The sequence below is a fragment of the Daphnia pulex genome, chromosome 3, assembly GCF_021134715.1.
Source record: "Daphnia pulex isolate KAP4 chromosome 3, ASM2113471v1".
In the NCBI taxonomy this organism is placed as follows: Eukaryota; Metazoa; Arthropoda; class Branchiopoda; order Diplostraca; family Daphniidae; genus Daphnia; species Daphnia pulex.
Genome location: NC_060019.1, coordinates 1,710,968 through 1,730,541, shown reverse-complemented (window position 1 = coordinate 1,730,541; position 19,574 = coordinate 1,710,968). Strand labels below are relative to the sequence as shown.

Genomic DNA, 19,574 nt, shown 5'->3' with positions numbered 1-19,574 from the left:
ACTATATACTTGTAAGCTAAAGTAAAATGATATGATGATTTCGTATTAGTAAACTAGACCTGGCAAGTGTTTTCGATTCCCTAAAAAAAAGGGTGAGGGTGTTTTTGGGACGTTTGTTCCGATTGAATTTTTGAATTTTCAACATGTATAGGCGTTACCGCTAGATGGTGATTCAACGTGAATAGGCGTTACCGCTAGATGGTGATTAGCTCGAGTGGAATTTTGGGGGATGGAAGGTTCGTCGTCTGCTCTGCTTTCTGCTTGATAAATCTCGTAGATAGCCGAGAGATGTGGATTTGAACTTTGAAGTACTTGAAACATGCGAGTTATTTTTTAAATTTTACCTTTTTGAAAAAATTTTGAGAATTGCAAAATGTAAAGTGTGACAGATTCTGTAGCAGTTAGTGTGGCTATCTCTGGCTGTCAAGATCCACCTTAAGTTTCAGAAAATTGGCGTTAACTTTTAAGGTGAAATGATGTTCCACTTGTTAAACCATTACACTTATTTAGTCATTACATGGCCATCACATTCACACTATGTTAATTACTTTTTCCGTTTTGTTTCTAAATCATAGAACAGGAGAAGAAACAATGAACCACAGGACATTGCGTTTGAATTAAAAGGAATTACTTTCAGGCTTCCAAATTTGTTGAATCTGATTTCAAGTTTAATTGACTTTGAACACATTCACTCTAAAACATTGGCTGAATTCTACCTCAACAAAGAAGTATGGGAAGTAGTTGCCCAGGAAAAAATTGAAGTAAGTCTTTCCGTTGAATAAACTAAAGTGTGATTTAATAATTTTGCAACATCTTTCTCTACTCAGCTCAATTTCCTATCAATAAGTTTGACTCCCCTGAAAGTCAAATCAATGCTGCGAAGCAGAAGGGATCACGTGGAGGTTTTTTCAACTCAACACAATTCTGGGACCTCACATGGAAGTCCTCTTTGCGCAGAAACAGAATTAACTGAAAATGGACATCTAATTAAACTGGCATTAGGGAATGCAGTTTCTCGCTATATAACTGTATAACTCAACCGCCCAAGTGAATGGATAGTAGACTTAACATTGAAATTCCGCCACGTTATCGAACGTTTTGCCTTCTAGAAGATGAAGGCAATTCCGATACAGACACTGGTAACATTCATCTCTGTTGGACATTTTTCATTTTTTTTTTTAATTTATTTTATCTATTGGCTTAACTCTCTCAGATGTGATGGCCGAGTCCACCGCGATGGCAGCGAATCGTTGGCGACAGTCGAGTTCCATTCGTTAACCCCGGGGCGTAGAGCACAGATTGAGGGCTTCATTAGAACAGCAGTTTTTGACCTGATAATTCTGACAGGCTTTTGTGGAGAATGTGCAGCTAAACAAAATAGGTGACGTTGGCGGAAGCAGCTCCCAGCTGTCAACAGCCAGGAGCGCCGGATAGCGGAGGGCAGGCGATAACAACCATCAAGAATGCACTGGTAATCACCTCTGGCTCTCGACCATCGGGGAAAGTGTCACCAGTTTCTATTCCCCTGCACAAAATCCATACTTCTGATTCGGCCGATGCAACTCTCACTACTCTGCAACCACCAAAACCCAAGACGACTTTATCGGAAGCCGGAGTTAGAAAAACGTTAGAAAAACCTCCAGGACCTCCACCCAGACCTGGACCATCGGCTGTTTCCGATTGGCAGACCACGCAATGTCCCGCCACCTTTGAGGGTTTTCCCGCGTGTTGGAAATGTCACAAGAGGAGGAACTGCTTTTGGGGTAGCCGAACTAAAACTAAATGCTGAAATTAATCATGGCTTTTGAAAGAAAAAAACGCATAATTTGTTTTCTTAGTCAGAGGCACCTGGTAGAGAAATTTCGTACTACTCCATGGAAACCCATTACTTCATCAGTCGTCTGCTTTCTTCACGCGTGGCGTGGCGTGTGGATTTTCGAAATGTCAAGTATGTTTTCTTATATTTCTACATATGTTTTCTTATATTACTACATTTAAAGTTCTAACATATTGATGATGCTATATTTATGTATTTTCCTTAAGTTTCCACACGTAAAACTATGCTAGAGAAGATTTGTCATGAATGGGGACTGTGGAGGGGGTTGTTAAATTCCTTCAACTTATTGTTTCTGATTTTATGATGAAGCTTTACTTTCATTAAAATTCGATTTGAAAGAGTAAATTATATTGAATTAATGAGAAACTGGCATATCATTTTAAATTGCTGGGAATCCAGTTTTTGTAAATAATAAGTTACATGAATGTGCCGGTAGAGGTGGTGGTGGATATGTTTTGCCATTGAAGTGAAAGATGTACAGTCCATCTCTTATCTACTGGTTATTTTATCTTACATTATCTATTTATCTTGTCGTATCATTAAAGTTCTTTCATTTCTAATGATCTATCTACTTGACTCTTTCTAGCTTTTACAATAATAAAATGTGAAATAACATTCTGACATCAGTAATGACTCGTAATCAAAATTTTAGACAGCCAGTGAAGGTGTGGTTTGTTACTAAAATTAAAAATCTTAATTCATGGTAAGGTCAGCTGTAGTTGTTGTTTTGTGGGTGGTTTAGTTTCGATTTGTTGATTTTATCAAGTATAGGCTGTTTTCTATAGCAGACATTTTACTGTACTGAAATTTACCTGGTGTTTTGGTTAGATAGTTTATCAAATTGACATGGTCAGACTGTCAGGTTAATTACTCTTGAAAGACGGTGAAGGTTTATAAATCAAATCACTATAATATTTGTTTCGCCATTTTTAGTTCGCTGGTGTTTTCCTGGATTCGTGATTGCGTGAATGGCGGTGTTGACGTCAGAAGGACAGAACAGCCACTTTCCTGTTACCATTAAGAAGTTGCTTCCGCTAACCGGAGTTTGGAATGGAGAAGAAGAGCTATAGAATTCCAATCCAGACAGCAACACATTTCTGGTAGGATTGAACTTGCTCTATGCTTAATGTGCGTTTGCACGGTGAACGGTATTTGAACGCATCAATGGTTGCCCTGTGGGGTAAGAATTTAAATTGATCTCATCGCTAGTACTAACTGCCAGTTTTTTATTCTGAAATTTCCAAATTTAAGTATTGCGAGGCGACTGCTGAATTTGTAGATGTTTATTTTTCGATCCTATAGACTCTTGACAGTGTTAATTGATTTTTAGCTTAGATTTTACTTTGATCTAAACAAGGAAATTGCGGGAATGTGGAGAATCCTTAAGAATGTGCTCGGTCTGAATCTCAAATTTAGTTGATCCACAGAAAACGTCATCATTGCTTTGCCTATTGCGTTTTTTGTTTGGGCGTCGTTGGTAACCACCGTAGGCCGATGCACCAATCTAGTATACCTACATGTGTATGTATGGGGATGGGATGGTGCCGTGATGCGATTAGAATGACGTTGATGGCTTTTCTGATCGGCTTTTGCGGACGTTGGAGCTCCAATTGCATTAGTTAACATTTATATTCTTTTCTCATGAGATTGTTTGTTATTAAGAGGCTGATGTGTAAAATTTCAGTCTTCATTTTCAATCTGAAGTCACTCACTCAATCACTCACTGGATCGTTTTCGACCAACGAGTTGGACTCCTGGAAGCCCAAGATTCCGCATTCCTCAGCTCAGTGCAGAAAGAAGTCGTTAACATCCAGCTTGTCCTTGTGCGTTAGCATTTTTTAAAACACTGTATTTGTTTTAGATACTTTTTTGTTAATAATTCTTACAGTCGTTTATCATTTGCGTTTCATTCGCTGACAGGTTTGATCGCGATTGAATATCCACCCGGTGTTAAATGTATGACGATTAAATTTTTTAAATTTCATCTTTCACTTAGGCGATTCGTATACTACCTCCTCTTTTGCAATTAGATGTGTACTTTTTTATTTGGTTCCAGTTTTTTTTCTCTAGTTGTACTTACAACATAATTTTTTAAAAAGCATTGCTTCTTCACATTGTATCAAAAACCTTTGTTTCATTTTTATGTTTTCTGCATTTTTTTTAGGAATATTGAATTGTGTGCTGTATCGGTAGCCATTTAGACAGGAAAATCACACCATTTCGAATTGTTTCTGGCTTGGGATTTTCACTACTCCACAATTATCCAAAGAGAAGGTAATTGTATAAATTACGCTGTCTGGATAGTTCTTCATAAACAAGTAATTACCATTTGGTTTCCTCCTAAAAAAACTTCTAGGGAGCTGCTAGACGAGTGTTGAGATAGATGCCCGTACGACAACCTTTTTATCACCCACATTGACTAAATCATTTTGTCTTTTCTACTTGATGTCAGGTGACATGTTGTGGCGCAAAGTGTCAAGAAACCGTTTTTACCTTTTTTCATTTCTTTTCGTTCTTTGCAGATGCGGGTGTTGGCAATAAACAACGCCGTGCCATCGAGGTTGATTGGTGCTCGCACGTTCAGCCGGATCCGGATTATCCTCATTCGCTCTGATTTACCAGTTCGGAGTTCGCCCAGTTCTCATCTTTAACACGGGTGACGCAATCATTTCATTTTCAGGTTAGTTTTTCATCACATTCGCCTTTTTCTATTCCGCCCTGACCCTTTGCTACAACACCTTTTGAAGCGGTTGCGAGTTTATCCCTTTTTGATTTAGTTTTTGGACGTGTTTTGTTTCTTTTATTTGGAGCCATACCACCCACTTATCTTTCCTACAGTAATAGGGGGTTGGTAGACATTTTGTGGTGGGAAACTTGCGTTTTTCTTGAAACATTCTGCAGTCATTATTTGGCATTTAGGTTGACAATGCTGCACATCAAGTTTGTGTTATTAGTCTAGGCTTTTTGCATCATTCGTCTCTTGACTCTCTGCTGTGACTTGACCGAGGTCTCTACTCTGAAATGTTTCCAAATGAAATTCCCGATGCCTTGGTTTTTCAATCGGTATTTTGTAGTTGGTCATCATGGCAGTTATGAAAGCACTCGGATTATACTTTTGGTTCGTCTTGACTACGCCGCTATTTCGTTCTACTGCGGCACTCGCTATGTTTTTGTTTTGAATCAGGATATTTAATTGGAAACAGTTATTTTGTAAGAAGTGCTAAGTCTGATATTGGTAATTTTTCATTTGACTGTGCATCTAATTACCACAATGGTCGTTGTATAGGCGAGGTGAATCAGCTCCATTTTTCAAAATTTATGTTTGTTTGTTTTTTTAAGTCAAAAAAGCAGTTCGGTGGTCATTCTTTTAAACTCTTTCTTGAACAGTTTAATTTGAAATTTTTGTTGCAATTAATTTTCCTCGGAACGATGCTTTTCGTAACAATTGCGTTTTGTTTTTTAACGATTTGACATTTTCACGGTTGAGCGCACCCGGGGATCTGCCCCCCGAGGCCCTGCCCGTGCTCCTTATTTGGGTCCGTAGACCCCAGGCGGAAGTTAGTTCCTGTTCGAAGATGGACTGGTGGTACGTCCATCTTCTCATCCATGACGCGCTGTCGAATGGTGTTGTCGATCGGGGGCGCAGCTGCGTGATGGGTCGTCTCTCTTCGGTAACAGCTGGAAAAGCTACTGCGACACTCTTCACCTTCCAGCCATATCGTCGCTCATCAGATACTTGAGGCAATTTGAGACGGGTCGTGATCGTGGACTTATAACCATTGTCCATTTGACCACTATCCTCGCTCAAAAAAATCAACCTCTAAAGTATTAAGTCAATTCTGCGGTATTTCTTCTCACGGCATAGAATGATGACCAAATTCTACTTTGTCAAAAGGCGAGCCCCCGGCCGGTTGAATTATAACCATCTTCAACCGAGCCAGGCACTCTTCTTTCGCCAAAGTAGAATTTTCTATTGCCGGTAATTGTTTACTCGAAGAACTTGAAGTCCTCGTTGGTCACCGTCGCTCCTTCCGCCTCTAATCGAACTAGGCGATCCACGATCGTTTGAACTTCAGATGCCTCGTTAGGATGGTGAATGAGATCCAAGATGTCATGGACAGCATCTAGCTGAAGCTTCCAGTCTCTAGATGAACGGGTGAAGGCCTCATGGGCGTTGTCGTTGCGGAAGTCAAAAATGGTCTGGAAGACCTGGGCGTCGTTTCTAGAGACCCCGCCAGGGCTGATAAAGTCCTTATTCTTCTTGACCTGGTCGAGAATGTAGTTGCTATTCGCATACAAATCCATCGTGATGTTGGGTAGGTTTAGTTTCAACTGAAGAAAAGTCGAAATGGGTTCGGCTAAAAACTTGAGTATCACTCCATACATGATCGTGGAGAGTCCGATGGCTTTTGCGAAACTAAACCCAGCTGTGAATGTGAAAGAATAGCGTACGTTGTCATCGAATTGGCCGGACATCATTCTGTTGATGATTCCCTGGATCTCTGTCGCGACGTCAGGTTGATTAATACTTTGGTTCAAAAGTACCACGGCGGGTAAGTCATTCATCCACGTTTGCTCGATCTTGTTGAGGTTAAGGTGGGCTGTGTTGTTGCGTATGGTAATGACTCTAATCACGTCAACCTCGGACATTGCTATCGGGAGGAATCTGATAGGGTCCGCCTTGTTCTTATCTTTGATTACCTTCAGTAACACCTGCGAATCAATGTCTGTGGCGTTTGAATCCGCTTCTCCCTTGCCGCACAAGAATGTATGTAGACCTATTAGAGACAAGTCTAGAATGCGCTTCTGCGTGTAGGCAATTTTCAGGGTTTTGGTCTTTGCTGGACCCTGGAGGGGAAAGTATGGAACCTTACGTATGGCCACCAGTTTGGGATGTGGTTTTTGGATAGGTATTGAAATCCACTGAGTCTTTTTCTGCTTCTTGAAAGTCTTCTTCAGCTGGGGCTGGGGCTGTGCTTGGCTCGCTGCGAGTTGCTTCGTTGCTTTCACCATTTTCTTACTTTTGCTAATTTCTCGCTAAAGTTAGAATACATGTTGCGATGATTGGTGCTGCTTATATCAACTACCGACCCGTTTCTTTTAGCAGCAAGTGACAAACGGACCATTTCATTCCATGTAAAAAATTTCTTATTGGAAGAAAACGTTTCGACGATGATCAAATGGCGTAAACACATTTATGCCCACATTATTCAATCAATTTCAGCAAGATTGATTATGTTAATCATTGTCTAAAACGAGTTTATTGAGTCTCAAACTGGCATGTCCAGTGGGACCATCTGACTCTCTGCGCCTTCCCATTGGTCGATCCGATTTTTTAATCATTTCGAATTTTTATTAGCGCCACTGTCGTCGGTGCGGCCATAATCAACAATAATTTAACGACAATTCATGGCCTTATTAGAGCTTTGATGACTACTTTTACGCCGTCACGCTCGGTCGCGCCTATTGCGCCCAACTTTTTCTCGACTGTGGAGCCAATTCCAATCACCAGGACCAAAAGGGACGCACGTACGTACGACCATCCTCATTCAAAAATCAATTTCTATCATTTTCTTCTATTTTTGTTTTTGTTTTTTGTTTTTGGTCGATCCTGATTTGAAATCAGTCCGCCGTATTGCGGCGCCACCAAGAGGCAGACGGAAACGTTGCGGCTGCTTGTCCAGCATCAAGCGGATCTCTGGCTGAGGAGCACCAAAGGAGACGTGCCGCTGCACGTAGCCGTGGCCGCAAAGATCTCGTCCTGTGGATCCTGCGGCAGTGCCAGCAGCAGCAGCAGCAGTAGGGCGAGTCAGGCGGATCGGTGGTCATTGGCGGGGCTCACGTGGTCAACAACGACGGCCGCAGTCCACTGCACATCGCCGCCATCAATAGCAACGTGGAATTGTACAAGGTAGTCAGATACGAGTGTCGCCATTTTGGTCGTCGTCTCTAAAACTATCAGCTCCTCCTATTCCCTCCCTGGACTTAGCATTATTAATAGCCTGGCCACCAGCATTGGCCCTGGTGATGTGCAAGAAAAGTTTTTGTGGGATGGCCGTACGAGAAAATTTGCCCTCGCTCAGGGTGGGTTATATGGCGAAAAGAAATGCCATCCCGGTGAGGCTAAACGGGTAGACACGCGATCCTGGCATATGAGGCGATCATCATATAATAAAATCTATTCCAGCTGTTGTGTGTGTGTCATCCGTACATTATTGCATGTATGGCCTTCATACATACATGTACATACATGTGTGTAGGCCTAACCAGCAGGATGGCGATCTAGTACGTAGTCGGTAGAGTCGAATGGATTATTTGATTTCGCCACGAGTTTTCTTGTTTTCTTTTGAATTTTTGATGAAACAATTGGACAACATGCAACTCTCTCTCACTCTATCTGGAGCAAAGTTTCCTCTACAGTCTACTGTGACGTGTACATTCAAACATGCACATACATATTCGTAACGTGGTACATTTAATAGTCAATTCTTTTCTTTTTTTTTTTAATTTTTTCCGCCACTTTATTGCTGGAAACCATTGGTTGGTCGGTTTTGATTCACGTTCAAGATATTGATAGATCACGCAGCCGAGATCAATTGCATCATGAGGCCAGCCCGAAAGCAATTGATTACGCCGCTGGACGCGGCCCTGCTCGGGGCAATCTCAACTTTACGGCGGATTGGCGGCCGCCAAACTCAACGACAGCCGGACCCTGCAACGAGCCCTCAGCCAGTAAAATTCATTTTTCTTTTAAATTTGCTAAAGATGAATTCAATTTAAATATCAAATGATATTCTTTTTCTAAGGGCCTACACGGAGAACCAGCGACAGATGTCGGTGATGGTCCACAACAACGCCGAGATGATGGACTACCCGAACGACAGTCAAATGTCGGGCCGGTCGTCGATGGTTCAACTTCCGCATTTGGCCGGACACAAAAGCCGCACCGTCAGCCGACTGGAAGACAGCGCCACTCAGACGCAAGTGGAAGAATCTTTCTTCAGCGAGAACAAGGACGAAACAGAGGTTCCATTGTTGAACAGAATTTTAATTGAAATTGATTGAATTAACTTAATTTTTATTTTAAAAGATCCAGCTGTCGAGCGCTGGAGTGAGACTGGGCGAAACGGAGAGCGGATTGAGGCGTCGGAGGATCAGGCGATCCTTGACGGATCCTCGCCCACCGCCCAATGATGAAGAACTCCGCTGGAAGTCGCGTCAGGGCTACTCGGATGATTCCGGATCGGAAAGCGACGATGAGCAGCACCTGCCTGGATTGCGTTACCACCAACAGCAGCAGCAGCAGAGACCCAATTTGCCGCAGTTCGTGTCGGTCGGTGGCGCTCCTGGGACGGGCGGAAGCGGTGGCGACGGAAGCAGCCACGGCCTCAGCAACATCAACACGGTCCATTTGGAGCCGCTCGTCAAATCCAGCCAAGTGGCCACCGATTTGGCCGTCAGGTCTCAGTCGATCCTGTCCAATGTCGGGACGGTTTTAATGACGAGTTCCGGCCAAAAGGATTCCGAATTCAGTGACCTGGTCGCTCGCTCCGAGGAGGACATCAATTCGTCGGCGCTGATCCGCCGGACCGATTCGGCCACTCTGCTGCTGGATTTCATCCGCTCGCCGTCGGAGCAGCAGATGATGAACGGGCAGGACGGCGAGAATTTGAACCGATCGTCGAGTAGTTTGAACAACAAAACGACGACCCACTCGCCGTTGATGGACGATGTCGAGTCGAGCCGGAAGCGGACCAAATCGGAGCGCCGTTCGGAACACGAAGGATCGTCTGCCCACCCGCCGACGGCAACTCATCCGCACAGCGAGCGGATCAAGTAGAAAGCGGAAATTCCCATTTCCGTCAACCGCGCCGCTCAAGCCAAAACCCGAAGGTGAAATAATCAAATAATGTTGAAATGATTTGAAATTGGAAATGCGTTTTTCTATTTGTAAGTGGCAGGTACAATTTGGAGAGGAAGATCTTCCAACAGCTGTTGGACTGGAAGCAAATGCAAATCCGCATCGGGCAGGCCAACGAGCACCAGGTGTTTGCCAAGCGGCTCATCGACGGATTGCGCAGAGACGCCGTCACCGTCGGACTCGGCCCCTACGACGGATCCTATTCCTTCCAGCAACTCCAAGTCTACCTCTACAGTAAAGGGCCAAAACTTTCTTTATTCTTTCTTCCACGTTGCTCGGGTTTTTCTATTTTTATCAAATTTCCCGCAACAGATCAGCTGAGGATGGTGCAAGGAGGGCGGACTTTGCTGCCGCTGGTCGATTTGGCGACGGACCGCGAAGACGCCGCCACCACCAACGGACTGACGTCATCGAGACCGAGTCCACCAATGGGACGAGCAGGATGACGACGACGATGCCGGTGGAAAAGGGCACCCACACGACCCAGCGTTGCCCGCACGCCATGTACGCTTACACGACCTTGCCGCCGGCCTTGGCTACACGGCCGTGCCCTGCGCTGCCTTTAGTAATTTCTCGATTTTCAATGGATGTTGTTGTTGAGCCAATCGATTTCGATTCATTTGAGGGTTTGTTGGTTTCTTTTTTGAATGATTCAGCAGTTCCCTACCACAAACACCACCGGCCCGTCACTCAACATTATCAACAGCCACAACAACCAACGAATCACCCGGGGACGGCCAAGTTGACGACGGAAAACGGGCGAATCATTCTGCCGAAATTGAATTTGAACAACAACATCAACATAAATGGCTGCAATTATTGCAGTAGGGGCCCCAGTCAAATCAAAAAGTCAAATCAGATTAACGATTGATTAAAGCATGTCTATATACGTAAACTATTACCCAAGGTTGATCCTATGAAGATGAAGGCTATCACAATAACAAACTTCATTCTACTGCTTTTACAAAGCGACCTTAAAAATTCGTTCGGGTTTTTTTTATTTCTTAAAAAGTCAGCATTCGTTCCCGTCGACAAGATTATCGCGTTGTCCAACCCATTATCGTGCATGTTGCTTAACTTGTTTTTTATTTTTTGATATTTTCACCTCCATTGCTCGCATACGTACTGTAGACGTCAAAGAATTTATGATATTATCTAAGTCAATAAAAGCCTGTTAAGGGTTTGGTAAAAACTAGTTTATCTGGCAGACTTAAATTCATATTGCTTTATTTACATTTGAATAGTTACAAAACACAGTCTTATTTATTTATTTATTGTTATTTTTTTAAATTTAGGCTGCACTGCAAGCCGGTGGTTGTTGGCCAGCATTCCGGTTCAACCACGCATAATAAGAGGACAGTCGAGTATAAAGTGTCGGTAAGAATAGCTCTTTGCATCCTGTATTTCTCGATGCAACTCCGACGACGATATTGTCTTGAACTAGCGGCGACCCTTCGTCGTAGTGACAAGGACTGGCAGTATCACTACCTGCGCAGATCATGTAGTTGGGTTGATACTCTTCGCTACCGTAGACAACGCACTCGGTCGATATAGTAACGCTGGCTTTCAGTAAATCAATCGAAGGCAATCCTCCTTCCTATAATATAGAAAAGAATAGAGAAAGCAATCCCATCCTTATGTAGGATTCCACACATACTCTGCCGTTTGTTTTCTTTGCATGATTATATACCTGAGTAGCGCCCCAGCCCATGACAGTAGCTTCTGGAAAAGTCGTGTTATCTTCGTTGTAGCAGATGAAGTCGACGTGGCCCGCAGTGAATGCCATTGACGAAGATGTCTGTGTATACCAACAGTCGAAATTTTGACAGCTGTGCGATAATGATTGATCTCTATGTACCGACCTCGATGACTGCCAGATTATTCAAGCCTAGATTCGCGTCATAGTTCTCGTGTGGAATAATGCTGACGACTTGATATCGACGCTCGTACGGCTCGGTGCTGGAGATGAGAGACAATTGTCCTACAACAACTGAAACTTGCGACGGTGACAAACTGTTGGATATTGACAAATATTTATCCAGGAATTAATTGTAATATTTAGATTTTCTTTTTACTTTTGGACGCATGTGACTGTCGTGACGATAAATCGCTGATTGTAAATAAATCCGGCGCAGAGGTGCTCACCGTTTGTCGTGATGGAAACGATAAATGGGAATTCTCCTTCTTTAGCTTTAGTTCCTCCTAAAATTCGCTCTTGGTCATTTATATCATTTTCTCCTGTAAAAACACCACATTAATCATAAAATTAAAAAGAAATCCAGTTAAATTGAGATGTTTGCGTACCTGCTAAAGCGTTATGGAGAAGACAGCAGAGAAAAATGGGAATGGTAGTCGTCAGTTTCATGACGGCGGCCGATTTAAAACCAAACTTTCCAAGTTTGAATCAGAGCAGCTGGTATCTATTGAAGCGGTTGAATTTGTCCTAGTTGAACTTTAAGATTATGCAACAAGCAATTTGGTAACAGTCTCTACGGCTGTTTCGTGAGATAGTAGCGATGATAACGATCAGGCTGACTACATCTAGCGGGGGACTCATGTATCACGAGTAAGCAAGCGGGATTTTTAAAAAGTCAAATGAGAAAATGATGGATTAGTCTTGGTTTTATTCCTATTTTTTAATTTGTTTGTATAGGATCACTTTTCTACAAGGAGAGATTGGATGAAACTGGTTGCAATCCAGCCGAAGTGGATATTCAAGTGTAGTAAGGTGACAGCCCTGTGAAAATGGTCGGTTCAATCATTCCAACTGTGCGTCGCAGCCCTTATAACTCGACATAACTTCAACAAGAAATCCGTTTTGCATTAAAGGCAATCCTTTGTCGTATTATCATGGACTTTCGTGGTTTAATTCATCTATGGTTAGTAAATCCGATTTTATTCCAATGTTCTTTTTTACTGAGACAGCATTGGGCTCGATTGGGCTACCTCTGGTGCAGATCATGCAAGTGTTAATGTAAATTTCATAAGTCAGTTGGCAAATAGTTGAATTTATGACTGTAACCGCTGCCTCTTGCAACTCATTTGAATATAAACCGCCGTTCTGCAGTGAAAATTTGCAATATTTATTTGGCTAAATTATGTGTGTTTTCGTTTAAGACATTCAAATTCAATTACTCCTGTGGTACTACTCCATCCAGACGATCCAGTGAAAATTAATTATTTGGGTGTTGGGCTCATTTAGTTGTAATAAGAAAAATTATTTCCTCCTTGAACCAGAAATTAAATTGATACATTCTGATAGATAACAAGTAGTTTTATCTTTAAAAATGTTAAATTTAAGCGAAAATCCTTGTTTTCCGCCTACTTCCCCATGGAAATGATCAAATGAATGACCGACCCTGACAGCCAGCGCCCCAAGCGGATGCCCCAATTTTATTTTCAAGAATTAGCATACAAACTGCTAGTAGACGACAGTCCGTAAAACTCTTAAGTTTGGCTCTAGCCTAAAGTTTCTTCCCCCAGGTCATCTCACTCAAGCAGACACTTTTTCGCTTTTTCGCTTCACGATAAATCTACTTTTCAGAAAACAAACAGTCGGTTTGGTTGCTTCGTGCTCGTGCTTGCCCTCGTGTTAACTCTTAACTGTTAAGATTATAAAAACAAAAATAATGAATTGTTCTGAAATTGATCAAGCTGCCGAAGCTGATAAAATGATGGCCGAATACTGTGAGGAACTAGTTTACTTGGAGACCTTGATTGAAGAAGCAGTAGCTACATTAAAAGTAGACAACGGTTTTTGGAAGATACGAGCAATGTTGTCTGAGTTGCGCAAAGCATTTGATTCCATCCAGAAACCTAATAGTGAATGTCTGGAAGAACAACTACATTTTGAAAAGAAGTTGATTTACTACTTGAGAGAAGAAACCACTGAATCAACAACGATTGATGCAGTCTGCACATGGATTGATGTATCTGAAAATTCACTTCAAGTCTATTCCCTATTAAATTTATTCTATCAAATATTTAATGAATTTTAGATTGAAGTTTCCAAATCCAAGGTTTCTCTTCTTCCTGCCTTGGTTTCTGCAGTGATGCTCAGCTCTTTTGTCAGAAGCACGGAGAATGGTACTTTTTTTGTGGTTTTCAACACCAGTAGTTTTGACTGGTTTTGACTATAATTTTTTTTTTAGAAATTTCCTCGCTGAGTTTTTTTGTCACCTTTCGTCGATGGGCACCTTTATTGCATAGATACTTCACTGAAGTAGATGTAGCTGCCTGCCAGATTCTGATCTTTTTCATCCAGGATTTTTTCAGTTCATCCCATCAAAAAAATACTAAAGGTTAAGGGAGATAAATAGTATTTTTCAGTATATCTCATCAATTAATCTGTTGTTTCTAAAGCATTGCTATCTGGAATCCTTGATGTCCTGTGTGAAAATGAGAAGTTTTTTTCTTTTATTACCGGAGAAAACAGAAAAAATGGCATGATGTACTTACTGACTGTATTGTCTTCCTGAAATTTCTCAATGAGAAGCTTAATGTCATTCGCAGAGATCTTGTCAGGTTGATGATTGTTCCCGCCCTTAACATTAATGTCAAATTTTAGTTTATGAAGCCGTAGTTCCCGTTGCTTACATACATTGTTTCACTATTAACTCAAAATTGTCGAAATCTAAAATTTCAATACATTAGAGTTATCTGTGTACAGTTAATAACGGTTCGAAGCAGGCAATAAATGAATAGTGTTAATGGCATTTAAAAAACCATATATAGGGGTACAGCAATCCAGTATTTTTTACAGGTGTTCAATTCATTGTTTTATGGAATTATCAAACAGGTAAATGCACAGTTGGTATGTTTCATACAGAACATTCTCTTATTACTATACAGGTATATATAAAGTGCTTCCAGTTAGTTATCTTCTAATATCATGAATCATGATATAGCTCCTGCCCATCATAACTCCAAGGACCAAGATTCAAACATCAGACTGAGGCGGTGCCAAGTAGGAAATACAGGCGTTTGGAATTCAGTAAGTTTCAAATAGTTGCTATATAGTCGCTAACGCACCCATATTTATTAGGTCTGAAACAATAGGCTTCGTTTTTTTTTTACAAAATGAGCTTCTTTAATGGTAATTTACATTACGGCTTCTTACATTTTTTCAATTTAACAGTAATTATTATTTGAAATTTAAAGCACAGCCAGTCAGTCCCCATCCACTTTGCTGGAAGGTAAAATACTCAAATGGATTTCAATTTCGATTCGTTGATTAATATAGCTTTCTCTATGTTTTATCTGTTTAGGTTACACGATGTCCATTTCGAAAGAAAATGTTGATTGATCAAGAGAAACAAAATTAGACGATCTCTGGCTTGACGTTCAGAAGGTCCTGATCAAAAATTGCGAGCTGGATGGTAAAGAATTGACACTTCGCTGCGACCGCCACCATCAGCAAACCGTCAAAGTAAGAAATGACATTGAAATTTTGTGGAGAAAATTCAACTAAAATATTGTTTGATTTTTATAAAAAGGGCAAACTGAATGTTAGAAAAGACGACTCCAAAGACAAAGTTCGACCTCATATCGGAAATCACTAAGCTGCTGGCCAAATATTCGCCAGACAAAATGTCTGTTCAAGAAGGCGGCCGAGTTGTTGTTCAAAGAAGAAAAACGACCACTGCCTGCCAGTCAAGGGCGACCTGGAGCGGAGTTATTCCTATATTCCACGGTCGACAATCAGCCGGCCCAAGTCAAGTTGCAGAAAGAGTATGGGCCGACAATTTGGGTGTCATCAGTCGCCAGTCCGTCCAGGTCAAGATCTTGGAGCAGAAAGCGACGGCCCAAGTCGAAAGGCGTTGGAGCGTCCAGTGTCTGTAAGGCGCCTTGTTCCACTGGCGTCGCCTGGAACTCTTGCGTCAGTGTCGTAAAAAAAATTGCAAATCTTGACTGGGTTCTTCCAGCTTCTTCTCTCCCTACTCCCTAGTAAGTTCCATCGGGTTAAAAAAATAAAAAGGTCGTCGCCCGGTGGGGATGAAATAGCTTTAAACAATTTAAGGAAAAATTCAAATTAAAAAGAAGAAGATGGTCAACCCGAAGAGACAGCTATTAGTAGACCCCCATCAAAGGCAAAAGGTCCCCGAGGCTTCAACTTTCATTTGGTGGCGCTGCCAGCAGTAGCACAGTCCCCTGCCCCTTATCTTCCATCCCCCTAAGATAGATACGCCATTCATTAGTATTACCCTCTGCTCTGGTCTCTACGCACGTTTACATAGTAATAAGCCCAGGCCCGTAGTAAAAAAACGTAAAAGTATAGTATACTACACGCCAAACGTCAAAAGGAGAGTTGGTTGGGGATAGTATACAGTGGTGAATCGGTTTTGGACTTGCTTAGTGGCTTGGGATCAGTTGGGTGTAACCATTTGTACTAACATGTGCGTCGATTCGTGCTGCTAATCACTACGTTGAGTTTCCGAAAAACTTTTGATTCTTTGTGTTGAAATATTCACGCCGTTTGTATTGCTTTCTGGCTTGCTCGTATTTAGCCAATATACTCTGATCAGTGTGATTCGCGTAGTGCAACTCTCTCATATTGTTAACTGGATTATATAATTATTCATCGCACGTCGCCCGACATTGAAAAGGTATTTTAACCCATCGCTCATTGAAATGATTTTGATTTGATTTTTGCACGACACACATACAAGAACAATTTTGTACGTTTTCTCAATTGCGTGTCTCTCCAGTCGGCCATGTTGGTTTATTCTCTAACCCCCCCTCTTAAAAGGTATCTTTATATAATAGCCCCGGTGTGATGATTGTAGGTTCTTTTCTGCCCGCCAAAATCGCTGGCGATTCTTTTCAATTGTTTGTCGGGAGTGTGGGGGTTCGTTCTTTTTGCTCTTTTTTATTTTTTTATTATTCCGCGCTTCCGCTTTTGAAAAAGCCTCAGATTCCATTGCACACAATAGACAACTGGACAGAAACAAAAAATTAACAACGTCAATATGTGTAGTCCTAATCAACAATTAATTTACCAAAAGATATCAAAGGCGGGAAATTTCAATCGCCACATCTTCGGTTGATAATCTCTCCCCCCCCTCCCCAAAAAAAAGTCAATAAGAAACCTTTTGTCGGGTAGATTTCGGTGGTATCAAGGCTGCCAAAGGGATTGCCTTACTTTTCTTCTTCTGCCTTCCGAAAATTCTAGCTATTTTGATTTGATTTGATTTAAAAAGTCTATAGGGATGCGACTTTTATTTTATTTTATTTTTTAGTTCTCTTTTTATCTTTCTCTGGGCGGACACAGAATTGTTTGATTAAGGGCGGGGAACGGACCAGGAACCGGATCGGTACTACGATCGGGCTAGATAGAAAACCACTCGTCTATAATTTGAATAGCCTCAGAAAAAAATATAATGAAATTAAAAAAAAAAAAAACGAACGAATATTGGCATTGGGGCCTCCAGGTGACCTGGGGTACGGGGGCGTTTATAAGGAGAATGTGCGGCGTTGTATATTCTTACCCCCTCCTCGCCAACCCAACCCACCCCGATCCTGTGTGATATCTCTCTCGTCCGTTCTCTTATTTTCACGTTTCTCGGTCATTTCTATCTCTGTTTCCTCTTTTTATTTTATAATTTGGGGGGAAAACAAAAATTCAATTCCGACTGTTGGATAATATATGAAGGGACTGACGTCACGAAGAAGCACTCGGTTTCAAAAATAGGACTTGATTGCCTACGTACACAAGGATGAAGAGGACTGTTGGATGGACTGACGTGTTGTCTATGCCACACGATCGATAATTCCCCCTGATGGCTCTTTTGCTATTAAAAATCAAAATGAATTAGGATATAGCCATTGGCTCCTTTGGTAAAAATGTCCTTTTTTAAAAGATTGTCTGGAATTCCAGTATTTCGTGTAATTTTCAAAAAATGGGACCCCGAGATTTTCTGATATAGTCGTATAATAAACAGTCTCGTTTTTTACTTTTAAGAAAAAAAAAAAGTTTAACCGGTTGCGCGCATCAGTTGAATAACGAATAAAATTGTATAGGACACATATAGAGCGGCCGGCGGCGGTACACACAAGCTTTAGACTGGGACGGAATGTGTTCCACAACATTTTCAAAACGGCCAGGACATTGTTGGATCATCCAGCTGAGAAACGACGTCTGCTGTGCAGCACCGGGGAGGAAAAATAAGAAGAGGTTTTGTTTATAGCGCTTGAGGCCATTGATTTAAATCAGTATATGACTAATTCCAATGACAGTATATCGTAACGAGTTCTTTATCCTTTTTCTTTTCAATTCAACACCTGCGTAATGACTCATGAGAGACAATCCCGTGGTAAGGGCGTAGTAGGCCCGTCGAGAAAAAACTACAGTAATTTTGCGCGTTGAAACCAAAATAATGAAATGAGAGTCTAGCAGCTTGAAGAGAGAGACAGAGAGAGAGCGAAATTGGGAAAAAACAAAATAAGCTGATATCCACCCACTTTTTTTTCTTTTTCTCGGCTCGGTTCTTTCATATTTTTCCATAAAAAAAAAAAAAAAAAAAAAAAAACACACGGACCGGTCGATCCCGCAAGTCAAAACTCCTAGATTGCTGCGTCAACACCAAATATTTAATTTCCTAGCGCGGCTTTTTCGACTGAATTTTGACAACCCCTGCTGTTGTTGATGTATGTTTGGGGCCGTTTTAATAGCTCCCCGAAAGGGATACGATACGAACTTGAAACACAAACACAAGTTGTCTGTCAAAACTTTTTATTTTTCTCATGTTGTTACAAGGAGGGTTGGCAAATGTGAATTGGAATTTTATTTTATTTTTTCCGTTTTTGGTTTCTTTTCTTGTTCGGACGTTGTGTTTTGTGACGTGCAAAAGTGCAAGTTCAAAAGTGCTGAAGTGTGCGGAGGTTTAGTCTCTTCGTGCCGGCAAGCGTCGTGATACGACCATGGATTCCAACCGCAATGTGAAAAGGCAATTTGGTTTCAAAGTTTGCTCATCTTTATGAATGTTCACACCACCAACGAATACACCAACCTAAAATAATTATAATTTAAGTAATATTTACATAAAATTCAAGTAACAAGTACTTTACTTTGATGGTAGTAATGTACTCAGACAAACATTGTCGAAACCACACATTTATTGCAGGTACAGAAATTTGCCTCAGATTAGTGCTTTTTATATTACTACTACAATTTTAATCGCAAATTTTTTATTTTTTCAGAGACGAACATCAACCCGAGAACTTCTTCTTTTTCTAAGGACGAGGTTCCGGGCAATTTTGAATATGGTGAGTTCTGGATTTGCAATTAATGCATTTACCATTCCTTTTCCTTTTCTTTTTTCCGTTTTCTTCTGCTACAGTTGTTTCTATCGTTTTCTCTTTTGTTGTTTCCTCTTGAACAACTGATACTCCATGGTTAACGGGAGGTAAAGGAGGAAGAGGAGGTCCTCGACGAGGAGAGTAAGGATCATTTCTAGGTAATGGAGGTGGGCGAGGTCCGCGATTACTAGTCATCGTCACGTGATCGCTTGGCCCGTCGCCCGGCGATGTGAAGCTGGCAGCTCCCACCGGCGGACCACCGGCGGACGTCGTTGGCTGTTGTTGTTGCTGCTGCAGCTTTTGTTGTTGTTGCTGCAGCTTCTGTTGTTGTTGCTGCAGCTCCTGTTGTTGTTGCTGCAGCTCCTGTTGCAGCTTCTGTTGTTGTTGTTGCAGCTTCTGTTGTTGTTGCTGCTGAAGCTTCTGTTGTTGCTGCAGCTCCTGTTGTTGTTGTTGCTGGTACAGCTGCTGCCGTTGCTGCTGCAGCTCCAGTTGTTGTTGCTGCAGCTCCTGTTGTTGTTG

General features: G+C 41.6%; 3 protein-coding genes across 15 annotated transcripts in view; 2 read left to right on the top strand and 1 right to left on the bottom strand.

The window, feature by feature from the left end:
• The window catches only part of LOC124191008 (ell-associated factor Eaf-like), a 29,705-nt gene extending 18,752 nt beyond the window's left edge, over positions 1-10,953 (top strand). The window contains exons 1-19 of one of the 13 annotated variants that reach the window (XM_046583929.1): positions 209-468; positions 576-761; positions 828-1,139; positions 1,214-1,763; positions 1,839-1,948; positions 2,771-2,937; positions 3,542-3,660; positions 3,758-3,793; positions 4,002-4,111; positions 4,194-4,289; positions 4,360-4,517; positions 7,260-7,366; positions 7,464-7,748; positions 8,405-8,569; positions 8,644-8,863; positions 8,928-9,730; positions 9,799-9,992; positions 10,071-10,323; positions 10,418-10,953. In XM_046583929.1, the coding sequence (XP_046439885.1) occupies positions 8,669-8,863; positions 8,928-9,677 (945 nt within the window). In that variant the 5' untranslated portion in view covers positions 209-468; positions 576-761; positions 828-1,139; ... (10 more) ...; positions 8,405-8,569; positions 8,644-8,668 and the 3' untranslated portion in view covers positions 9,678-9,730; positions 9,799-9,992; positions 10,071-10,323; positions 10,418-10,953. The other 12 variants (XM_046583934.1, XM_046583930.1, XM_046583928.1 and 9 more) reach the window with 12 other exon arrangements.
• Positions 10,954-10,979: 26 nt separating this feature from the next.
• LOC124191014 (trypsin beta-like) lies at positions 10,980-12,216 on the bottom strand. The gene is made up of 5 exons (XM_046583955.1): positions 12,063-12,216; positions 11,834-11,996; positions 11,621-11,771; positions 11,449-11,556; positions 10,980-11,355 (listed from the first exon to the last, which is right to left on the bottom strand). The coding sequence occupies exons 1-5, from the start codon at positions 12,121-12,123 to the stop codon at positions 11,050-11,052; spliced, it is 789 nt and encodes a 262-aa protein (XP_046439911.1). The 5' UTR covers positions 12,124-12,216; the 3' UTR covers positions 10,980-11,049.
• A 1,016-nt stretch (positions 12,217-13,232) lies between these two features.
• On the top strand, positions 13,233-14,487 carry LOC124191018. Its single transcript, XM_046583958.1, has 4 exons — positions 13,233-13,687; positions 13,757-13,844; positions 13,910-14,059; positions 14,121-14,487. The coding sequence occupies exons 1-4, from the start codon at positions 13,388-13,390 to the stop codon at positions 14,234-14,236; spliced, it is 654 nt and encodes a 217-aa protein (XP_046439914.1). The 5' UTR covers positions 13,233-13,387; the 3' UTR covers positions 14,237-14,487.
• The last annotated feature ends 5,087 nt before the right edge of the window (positions 14,488-19,574 follow it).

Excerpts from the sequence above, each read along its gene's own strand:
- LOC124191014 (XM_046583955.1), bottom strand. The coding sequence starts at position 12,123 with ATGAAACTGACGACTACCATTCCCATTTTTCTCTGCTGTCTTCTCCAT. Across the intron at positions 11,557-11,620 it reads ATAATCTGGCAGTCATCGAG|ACATCTTCGTCAATGGCATT; the intron begins GTCGGTACATAG and ends TGGTATACACAG. Across the intron at positions 11,356-11,448 it reads TGGGCTGGGGCGCTACTCAG|GAAGGAGGATTGCCTTCGAT; the intron begins GTATATAATCAT and ends TCTATATTATAG.
- LOC124191018 (XM_046583958.1), top strand. The coding sequence starts at position 13,388 with ATGAATTGTTCTGAAATTGATCAAGCTGCCGAAGCTGATAAAATGATG. Across the intron at positions 13,688-13,756 it reads CAGTCTGCACATGGATTGAT|ATTGAAGTTTCCAAATCCAA; the intron begins GTATCTGAAAAT and ends AATGAATTTTAG. Across the intron at positions 14,060-14,120 it reads CCATCAAAAAAATACTAAAG|CATTGCTATCTGGAATCCTT; the intron begins GTTAAGGGAGAT and ends TTGTTTCTAAAG.